Source organism: Muscardinus avellanarius (assembly GCF_963383645.1).
Source record: "Muscardinus avellanarius genome assembly, chromosome: 19".
Classification (NCBI taxonomy): Eukaryota; Metazoa; Chordata; class Mammalia; order Rodentia; family Gliridae; genus Muscardinus; species Muscardinus avellanarius.
In genome coordinates, this window is record NC_137805.1 from 30,152,107 (window position 1) to 30,162,755 (window position 10,649).

Sequence of the window (10,649 nt, forward strand, 5' to 3'; positions counted from 1 at the left end):
CAGCTACTTAGTGAGGCTTTCAGCAGCTTAGTGAGACCCTGTTTCTAAATAAAATATCAAAGAGCAGTATGCACCTACAGTCCCAGCTACAGGTGGCTGAGGTGAGAGGATTGCTTGAGTCCAGGAGTTTGTGACCAGTTAGGCAACCTGACAAGATCCCTATCTCAAAACAAAAACCAAAAAAAGCCTCTGCAAGTATACAGAGACTACAAGACTGGCTACAAGGATTGTCTGGGGAGGAGCTGAAGGAGTTTGGAGAAGCCTTCTACTTTCTATATATATACTTAGCAAGGCCGTTTCAAAATAATAAAAAAAGAGGCCAGGCGTGGTGGCACACGCTTGTAATCCCCGCGCTTGGGAGATTATTAAAATAGAATATTAAGTATATTCTATTTTTTGTATTTTGAGGTGCTGGGGATTGAACCCAGGGGCATTCTACTTCCAAGCCACTAAGTACTGGAACTACAAGCATGCGCCACCATGCCCGGTTTGCTTTTTGTTTTTCAACTTATTTTAAAATAATTTTTGAGTTTCAAGGCTGGCCGTGGTGGTGCACGCTTGTAATCCCCGCACTTGGGAGGCTGAGACAGAAGGATCGCGCAGGTTCAAAGCCGGCCTCAGCTACTGAGTGAGGCTCTCAGCAACTTAGTGAGACCCTGTTTACAAATAAAGTATAAAAAATAGGTCTGGGAGTGTAGCCCGGAGGTAGAAAAGCCCCTGGGTTCCACCCCCAGTACCACAAAAAAGAAAGTAATAATAGTTTTTGAGTTTCAAAGATAAAGTTCCACCAGGCATGGTGGCACTCACCTGGGATCGCAGCACACAGCCAGCCTAGCTCAGCTTTGTCCTACCAAACAATCAGCTGTTTAAAGTCACCTGGATTCCTCTGGGTTAAATTCTTATTCATTGAAGGCCTCCCTCAGCTGGAGCCATTGAGTAAGGAGAGTACTACTAATTTAAAAAAGTGTGCCCATGACATCTCTATTGCTAGCGCCCCTCTCTGCTGCTTTTTTTTTTTTTTTTATGTTACTGGGGGTGGAACCCAGAGGCTTTCTACCTCTGGACTATACTCCCAGACCTTTTTTTTAATATATATATATATATATATATATTTTTTTTTTTTTTTTTTTTTTTTGAAAACAGGGTCTCACAAAGTTGCTGAAAGCCTCACTAAGTAGCTGAGGCTGGCTTCGAACCCGTGCGATCCTCCTGTCTCAGCCTCCCAAGCGCGGGGATTACAAGCGTGTGCCGCCACTCCCGGCTCTTCTCTGCCGCTTTTTAAACCAAGGTGCCACCAGGAGGAGAAATTTTATAAGCCTTTTCCTCCTTCCCGCCAGTGATCTACCCAAAAGTGGCATTAGGAGCAGAAATAAAACACTTAGATAATTCACAATTTGTTGTTGCTTGTGTGTGTGTGTGGGATTGAAGCCATGGGCATCCTACCTGAGCCCCACCCCCGGTCTTATTTTTTTGATGTCTGTCTGTCTGTAAACAGGGTCTCACTAAGTTGCTGAGGCTGGCTGAGAACTTGCGATCCTCCTATCTCGGCCTCCCAAGTACTGGGATTACAGGCATATGTCCCCATGCCTGGGACTCCATTTGTTGTTTTTAAAACTGTAGTTGAACTAAAGACTAGAAGCCAGTCATCATCAACACCTCGGGCTTTGTAGTAAATAGGAACCACAACTGCCTACGTTTAGAACATTAGTCTCTAAAATATGAATTAGTTCCCGGGTGTATCATCTTGATTGGTTCCCGACATACATTAGGATCTGTTTAAGGCCGGGCGTGGTGGCGCACGCTTGTAATCCCCGCGCTTGGGAGGCTGAGACAGGAGGATCACGCTGGTTTGAAGCCAGCCTCAGCTACTTAGTGAGGCTCTCAGCAACTTAGTGAAACCCTGTTTCCAAATAAAATATAAAAAAAGGTTTGGGAGTATAGCCCGGAGGTAGAAAGCCTCTGGGTTCCACCCCTAGTACCACCAAAAAAAAAAAAAAAAAATAGGTCTGGGAGTGTAGCCCGGAGGTAGAGGGGCTTCCAGGAACCCCAGTATCACCAAAAAAAAAAAGAATCTGTTTAAAATACAATAATGTCTCTCAGATAACCCGTTGAGAGCCCGTTGAGAGCCCCTGTGCTCCCCGTCTGGCCCTGGGTGTGTAATCACAGAGCCAGTGTTTGCTTTTAATTTTGTTCTGTCTATTGGAAGCCAGGTAGATGACCTGTCATTCCGTGAAAACATTTTTAATAAGAACAAACATAATACCTGCACTGTCCATGGCTTAAAACAGATGAAATCAATATAGGAAAGGCTCATCAAAGGGGCAGGGGCGAAGGCTGGGGCCTGGATTAGAAGACTTCAAAGCCAGCAAGCAATCTCCAGCTGAGATAATGCCGCAGGCACAGAGCAGGAGGTGGGCCTTGAAACTATAAGAAAACATTAGTGACTTATGAAGAAAACCGACAGACTACAAAGGTGGTTTATTCTGTTTTGTTAAACGGTAAAGTTCTCACTTTAATATTATTACTTTAGAATATCGAATGGAATGGCCACTTCACAGGTAATTAAAACAACTTTGCATATTAAACCCTGGGGACTGAACCCAGGGCATTCTACCTCCGAGCTACATCCCCAGCTCTTATTTTTTATTCTCTGCTTTTGAAACAGAGTCTCACTAAGTTGCAGAGGGCCTCACTAGTAGCCGAGGCTATCTGTGAACCTGGATCGTCCAGTCTCAGCCTCCCAAGTGTTGGGATTACAAGTGTGTGCCACCACACCCTGCTTATTAAACACACTTTCTGTAGGATGTATTCTATCACTTTTAATAGAAACAAAACCCAAAGAATGTCTTACTAAACAATAAACCAACCCTAGTATAGCATCTGTGACCGATGCAGTAAGACTAAGCCTACCGCTTCCTAACTCCAGGTATATAGTAGACAAAGTAGAGGGCTTTTTGATTGGAAGAGGTGGGAAAAAGCATGACAGGTCGCCGCTCTGCCATTTAAAATACAAAATCCTGTCACATTACATCTTGAACACGCTCAAGACGCCCTCCTACTGCTGAAAACCCAAGATGGTTCTCAGCAACCATCAGGTATCTGCACACTGCGATCAAAAACCCTTCTTACGAGTTTACATATTCATGGATATTGTAAATCTCAGTCTTCTCTCTCTCTCTCTCTCTCTCTCTCTCTCTCTCTCTGAAAAATGAAAATAAATGTAACTTCGAGGTCTCTGAGGTATTACAGCAGGCATCTCAGTACTGTGGGAATGCCTGATCCACTTTGGCAGCCCAGGCCATGAGGCCACCCACGACATCCTGAACGGTTAAAGAGTCTAACTCTCGGGCTGCTGTTAAGGACTGCAGGATCCGCACCGCTTTCTGGGAGTCGTTTCCTAGTTTACAGATCACGTAAACGGGGAGCGCCGCCGCTTCCTGTGTGCCCCGCTTCTCTTCCTGGATCGCTTCTCCCAAGAGCTTCAGGCTCTCTGCTTCCTTCCGTTCCAGCTGTTTCAAAGGGATGTGCAGGGCATGAGGCAGACGACAGATGTCCACCTCCACTTGTGGCCTGACATCCAGCAACAGATGGGGTGCCCCGGAATCCAGGACTCGCTTATAATCGGTGACAGAGACCCGCTCCTCCGGGCTCAGCAGCTGCAAGGAGCGGCACCTGTCGGTGGCCGAGGAGCCGCAGAAGGCCTCATAGTCCAGCAGGTCGGTCACCGTGGGCTGCTCCCCACAAGCTTCACAGTCAGGCCTGCGCCCCCGCAGCCGGATGCAGCGGAAATGCCCTCGGAGGGCGTCGAAGAGCAGAAGGCTGCCGCTGTAAGAGGGCCCCAGCCCCGCGGCGATCTTCAGCACCTCCAGCGCCTGCAGGCAGCCCAGGACCCCAGTCACGACGCCGAGCACCCCGCCATCCGCGCAGTTGGTCACCGTCTCGGCTGGGGGCGGCTGGGGGAACACGCAGCGATAGCAAGGCCCGCCGTCATAATGGTAGACTGTGATTTGGCCTTCGAAGCGCAGGGCGCTGGCCGACACCAGAGGCCGGCCGGCCAGCACGCAGGCGTCGTTCACCAGGTAGCGAGTGGGCACGTTGTCGGAGCAGTCGGCCACCACGTCGTAGCGGCGGACCAGGTCCAGCGCCGTGGCCGGGGTCAGGGCCTGGGCGTAGGGCACGCACTCCACGGCCGAATTGAGGCGGCGCAGCGAGGCGGCGGCCGAAAAGGCTTTGGCCTGGCCGGCCAGGGCCTCCCCGTGCAGCACCTGGCGGGCCAGGTTGCTCGTCTCCACCACGTCGTAGTCCACCAGGCCCAGGCGGCCCACGCCGGCCGCCGCCAGGTACTGCGCCAGGGGGCAGCCGAGCCCGCCGCAGCCCACGACCAGAACCGACGCGGCGGCCAGGCGCAGCTGGCCCTGCACGCCCAGCTCGGGCAGCACGAGCTGCCGGCTGTAGCGCAGGATCTCGTCCCGGGACAGGGCGGCCTTGGGCGGCAGCGGCGACACCGGCACCGGCCGCTCCGGCTCTGCCACAAGCGCCGCCGCCAGCCTCTGCTTCAGGGAGTCCAGCTCCTGCTCCCGCCGGGCAACTTCAGCCCGCAGGGCGAGTACCTGCTCGCGGGCAGCCATGGCACCGGCTGCCGGAAGTTGTCGGGAAAGGAACTTCCGCTTCCGGTTTTCTGTCTCCTAGCGACCGGAATAAACGAAAGCAACTTCCGGGCGTGTGGAAGAAGGCGACGGCCACGTGTTTTCTACGGACGCCTTCCGATTCGGCTCGCGAGGCGCACGAGGCCTGCACACTCCCAAAGGAACCCGGCACAGGCCCCGGAAGCGGAGGCGGGCCACACAGCGCCCCCTTCCGGCGCCGCCCCGCGTGACGCACTTCCGCTTCCGGTGGCCCCGCAGTTCCGCCATGGCCTCGGCCGAGCCGCGTCGCCCGGCGGCGGGCCCTCGGCGGGAGCCCGGCGACCGCCACCCGCCGCGGGACAAGTACTCGGTGCTGCTCCCGACGTACAACGAGCGCGAGAACCTGCCGCTCATCGTGTGGCTGCTGGTGAAGAGCTTCTCCGAGAGGTAGCGCCGGGCGGGGCGGCGTCCGGGCCCGCGGCGGTTGGCTGCGCGCGGGGCCTGGCCGGGGAGGCCGGCGGAGGCTGCGGGGCTCCCTGGCGCCCACGGCGCATCTTGGGTCTTGCCGGACCCTGGCGTTTGTCTCCGCGGCCGAGTCCTGCGCCCCCGCCACCCCCAGGTTTTGCTCGGGGCGAGGCCGGGAGCCGGGCCGCGCCGCCCCCGGGGCCCGGAGCTGGGGAGCGCGGCTTATGTAAGCGGGAGGCGCGGTGTGGGTTAGGGAACTGCTCCCGGCAGGGTAACCTTCCCCGGGGAGGGGGAGAAGGGCATCGCCGCGGGTCACCGAACGGGGCTTGGTGTGGTGGTTTAGTGGCGAGAATTTGGGGGTTGCTTTTGGAAGTTTTGCTGTTAAAATAAATAATAATTTTTAAAAAAAACCCTCAGAGAATCCTGATGGTACAGATGGACTTGTTTTAAGGTTAGACAAATGGGATCACGCTGTGAAAAATCTTTAAAGATGTTCCCGCATCCAGACGTATTACAAACGTAGCGAGTCCCTCTGAGCGTTAGGTAATACTCCATATGGCCGGCTGCGGGGTCATTTCTTTTGCCGGGTCGTGTCAGTGAAGCCAGGCCGTTTTCGTTTGTTTCACAAGGGAGAATAAGGACTTTGTTTACGTCCTGTTTTCCAGCAGTTGAAAAGCGCCTGGCACATAGTAGGTACTCCTGCATTGGATAGCACACACACACACAGCCAGCCAGCCCGTGCTGCTTTCAGAAAGAGACATTTACGTTGCTCGATTTTTACTGGTGTTTTGATTGCATTTCTTTGAATACTTATTTGCACATATAGGGCCCTTCGAAGTTTGATTCAGCTCTGGTTTTTTTTTTTTTTTTAATTCCATTAGCTCTTTCCAAATAGAGAAATTAGTCATCACATAGTAGCTGATCTTATTCAGGGATTTTATTACGGTCTTACCTTTTTTTCTGTATTTAATTTTATTTTGTAGTGCAATTTGTCTTTTAATGATTTCTAGGTGCGCTTTTTAAAAATCAAAACGAAGTTGGGAATGGTGGCACATGCTTGTGATCCTAGTACTTGGGAGGCAGAGAGAGGATCCTAGGTTCCAGGACGGTCTCATCAAGTAGTGAATCGCTCAGCAACCCATGGGGACCCCGACTCAAAATAAGAATAAAATAGGGCTGGTGATAGAGCTGGAAGGTAGAATGTGCCTGGGTTCAATCCCCAGTACCCCGCAGTAGGGGGGAGGGGTGTCCAAATGAAATTTAGTGAAAGAAACCTTTGAATGCTTTCTTTTCAGATGCAAATTTCCTTAAGGCCACCCATTTCCTTCCTTTGGCTGCCTGGCCCTGAGTTGCCTTGACTGTTTGTGTGGTACTAGGGGTGGAACCCAGGGGGGTTTCTACCTCCAGGCCTTTTTTTTTTTTTTTTTTTTTTTTTTTACTTTATTTGGAAACAGGGTCTCGTCTAGTTGCTGAGAGCCTCATTAAGTAGCTAAATCTGGCTTTGAACCTGTGCTATCCTCCTGTCTCAGCCTCCCAAGCGCCTGGATTACAAGCATGCGCCACTGCCCGCGGCTAGGATCCTAGGTTCAAGGACAGCCTCAGCTACTTTGCAACTCAGTGTGAGACCTTGTTTCAAAATAAAAAATAGGACTGGAGTGTAGCTCACTCAGAGGTAGAATGCCCCTGGCTTCCATCCCCAGTACCACACAAAAAATAAAGTACTATTCTCTCTCTCTTTCTTTCTTTTCTTTCTTTTTTTTTTTTTTTTTTTCAGCCCTGGGGATGAAATCCTGGGGCCTTCTACCTCTGGGCTACACTCCCAGAACTCTTTTATATTTTACTTGGAAGCAGGGTCTCACTAAGTTGCTGAGAACCTCACTAAGTAGCTGAGGCTGGCTTCGAACCTGTGTGATCCTCCTGTCTCAGCCTCCCAAGCGCTGGCATTACCAAAACGCCCGGCTTAATAAAGTACTGTTCTCAAAACTAAGACACGGAGGCCTCGGTATCTGAGAGATATATCAGCGATTACTTTATTTCTTCAAAATTGGCGGGGCCTGGCTTTCTTACACCTTTAACAGTGCAGTGTAAAGCTGTGTGGCTCATTTTTTTCCATGTTTCTTAAGATCAGGAGGAAAATACTGTTTCTTTTCCCTTAACTTTCCTGATGTCTTTAGAGCTGAGGAGGTGGGTAGAGGGAGATGTGATGATGATTCCACGTTTGTGCGGTATTTATCCCCCAGTGTTGTGCTGGCTTGCTTCTAGAACAGAAACTATCATATGGAATTGATGGAGAGGTGCTAACTCCGAAGCACAGTAAACTCTTAGGATTACACTGCTTCTTTAAAATTCTGTAGTGTGGGGTAGTAAGTCTAACTGTTGAAATGGGTTTAGAAGATTGTGACATCATTCCAAACTTTTTCTAAAGCAGGACATTAAGTCGATCTATCCCGGTTGTTATATAAAGTTGCTGGTGTTAAACTGAAAGGGTAATCATTCAGAGCTGCCCAGTTTGAACTGAGTGGCCCTTTGAAGTACTTTTGAAATACTTATGTGACTAAGGTTGGATATTAAGATTCCACATTTCATTTTGAAAGTAGCCATGATTGAACCGAGGGGCCCTATTCTATTTTTTATTTTCAAAACAGGGTCTCACTAAGTTTCTGAGGCTGACTGTGAATCTGTGATCTTTTTCAGCCTCCTAAGTACTAGGATTATAAGTCATGTGCCGCCCCACCACACCTTGAGATATTTTTTAATATGTCAGGGCTTTTTTATTATTTATTTATTTTGGGTGGTACTGGGGGTGGGACTCAGGGGCTTTCTACCTCCGGGCTACACTCCCAGACCTGTTTTTATACTTTATTTGGAAGCAGGGTCTCACTAAGACGCTGAGAGCCTCACCCAGTAGCTGAGGCTGGCTTCGTACCTGCGCGATCCTCCTGTCCCAGCCGCCCAAGCGCGGGGATGACAAGCGCGTGCCGCCGCGGCTTCTCAGCACCTCACAGTAGTATTTTTCAGCAACATACTAGGTTTGGAGGTGAGCTACTAAATGTTTGGCATTTATTTCATGTGATAATTGATGCTGACCTTAGTGACTAAGATAGCAGTAAATCTCCACTTATACTGGTAAGGAAATAATGTTGAAATTGAGATGCTGTCTCCTACCATTAATAGAAGTTTAAATTTTTTATTTTAGTGGATTCAACTATGAAATTATAATCATAGATGATGGAAGCCCAGATGGAACAAAGGATGTTGCTGAGCAATTGGAAAAGATCTACGGTTCCGACAGAATTGTAAGTCGCACGAACGTTTTCTGTTGGATGAATTATACTTGTGTAGGGGAAAGCCGGTAATTGAACAGTGCTTAAGTAGCCTTTTTTTGTGTGTAGCGCTGGAGATTGAGTTCAGGGGCATTTGACCTGCACCTCCAGATCTGTTTTATTTTTATGTGGAAATAGGATGTCGCTAGGTTGACGCAAGTCTTGCTGCTTACTGAGGCTGTCCTCGAACCTGTGACCCTCCTGTCTCCACCTCTCAAGGACTGGGATTACAAGCCTGTGTTGCCATGCCCAGATGCGTGCGGTCTGCCTGGACACTGAAAAAAGGAAGTGCGCCCTTGGAGCCCCAGCGCCTTTTCACTGTGCTTAACGTTTCCCACGTCTTGGCTAGTTTGGGTCGGTGGTCATTTTACTGCAAGAGTTGAGCCTGTGGGTGAACTTTCATTTCTCTGGCTGGTTTTGCATAGGACTTTTTCGAGTGGCAAAACTAAAGCGGGACGGGATTGAGTGGCAGCTGGTGTGTCTTCCGTGCCCCCTTCATAACCATTTAGTCACGTGCGAGTTCTACTTCAGATGATTCTTGAGCCAAAAGCATACAATTAAATAGATTTAGCTAGAAAACACACTCCAGGCATTAAGAACTTTTGAAAATTATGTTTGCAGTTTATTATGGACCAGTCTCTGAGCCTACATTACTGACTTAGGCCTGGGTGCTGTTTTGCTGTGAGGTGGCTGTTGTGTGCAGCGTAGACTGTTCAGCCTGCTCTCTACCCCCTTCACCAGGAATGCATCTGTTGTCACAAGTGTCCCGTTGGGGACAAAATTATCTCTTCTTGCCAACAGGGGACCATTGTTATAGAAATAAAGGAGTCCCTTAGAGAACCTTTATTGGTATTTGCCTTTCAAGAAGTGATAATTAATCATAATAAAGAACAGTCACTAGGTCTAGATATTGATTTACCCCAATAATGAAAATAATTTTGACTAGTGATGTTTACATAGAAGTGCAGGGCCGTTGCAGGAGATTTTAGTTGGTGGGGAAGCGCTTACGGGAAGTGTGTTGCTCTGGTGTACGCGCTGAGTCTGTCTCAGGCGAGTTGCTTGCAGGGCTGCCTCCCACATGCTGTCCTGAAAATCCAGCGCACAGACTAGAGGCAGTGAGAGGTTTTAACACATTTCAGCTTTCTAGCAAAGATTTCAAATAATGCTAAGTTTGTATTTTGGGCTAACACTTCCCCAGTTTTTATTTTAGAAATCCTAGGCCAGGGCCACTGACTCATCCATTCTGTACAGATACTTTGAGTAATCTGCTGCCGCTTGACCTGGGACTCGCGCGGACGTTCTGGACGCTTTTGTTATAAACCCTTGGCCTTGGCTGCGCTGGGTAGAGTTTAGAGAATGCCTGACAAGTTGACCTTTCAGGACAGCGGCTTCAGAAAGTTCCATTTTTCCATCAGCCCAATAAAGTTCAGAATAACTTTTAAATTAGCATTCACAGTCGGGCATGGTGGTGCACACTTGTAATCTCAGTACTTGGGAGGCTGAGACAAGAGGATCGCAGGTTCGAGCCTCAGCTACTTAGTGAAGTCTTTGCAGATTAGTGAGACCCTGATTCCAAATAAAGAATGCCCCTGGGTTCAATCCCAGTACCTCTCCCCAAAAATACCAGCATTTGCTGTCACGATCTCTATAGTGTCAGATAGCGCTCCTATTTATCCGTCATTTTCATGATTGGGTCGTTTCAGCTAGAGCAGAATCAGCAGTGGGCCTGTACTGTCATGTGATCAGAGCCCTCTCGGAGCCTGTGAGCCGGCAGCCCTGGGCTCTGGACCCCATGCCCCCAGAGGGCCCGGACGAGAAGATGACTTTCTCTCTGCAGCCCTGGGGATGAACCGGGGCTGCGGCACTGACCTCACTCCAGCCCTTCTACTTCTCATTTTTGAAACAGGGCCTCCCTGTGTTGCCCAGCGCTAGCCTCGAACTTGGGGTGCTCTTGTTAGTGCTGGGTGTATGGGGGTGTGCCACTGCACCACGCTACAAAGCGACTTCAAGAGAAGAAGAAAGATCAGGGCACGCCAGGACGCCACTGCACTTGTTTTAAGTGTTATATGGTAAAAAAAATAGCAATTGAAACCGTGTTGGAATACCTCAGGTCCGTGCTCAGCACAGCCTAGTCAGCTGTCATCTGTTCAGAAAAACCAAGGGAGGCGGTTTAAACCTCTCCACGCAAGGAAACTGCAGCCATGGTTGAGCAGAGCGTTTTCCAGGGCCACACAGC

General features: G+C 49.7%; 2 protein-coding genes across 2 annotated transcripts in view; one reads left to right on the forward strand and one right to left on the reverse strand.

The window, feature by feature from the left end:
* Positions 1 to 3,257: 3,257 nt before the first annotated feature.
* MOCS3 (molybdenum cofactor synthesis 3) lies at positions 3,258 to 4,628 on the reverse strand (the record flags this gene model as incomplete). The annotated part of the gene is made up of 1 exon (XM_080716391.1): positions 3,258 to 4,628. One exon carries the CDS (start codon positions 4,626 to 4,628, stop codon positions 3,258 to 3,260), a length of 1,371 nt encoding a protein of 456 aa, XP_080572517.1.
* A 283-nt stretch (positions 4,629 to 4,911) lies between these two features.
* DPM1 (dolichyl-phosphate mannosyltransferase subunit 1, catalytic) overlaps positions 4,912 to 10,649 on the forward strand; it is a gene marked incomplete at both ends in the record, with an annotated part of 21,180 nt that continues 15,442 nt past the window's right edge. The window contains 2 exons of the mRNA XM_080716672.1: positions 4,912 to 5,072; positions 8,287 to 8,386. Coding sequence (XP_080572798.1) covers positions 4,912 to 5,072; positions 8,287 to 8,386 — 261 coding nt within the window. The remainder of the gene's footprint in view (positions 5,073 to 8,286; positions 8,387 to 10,649) is intronic.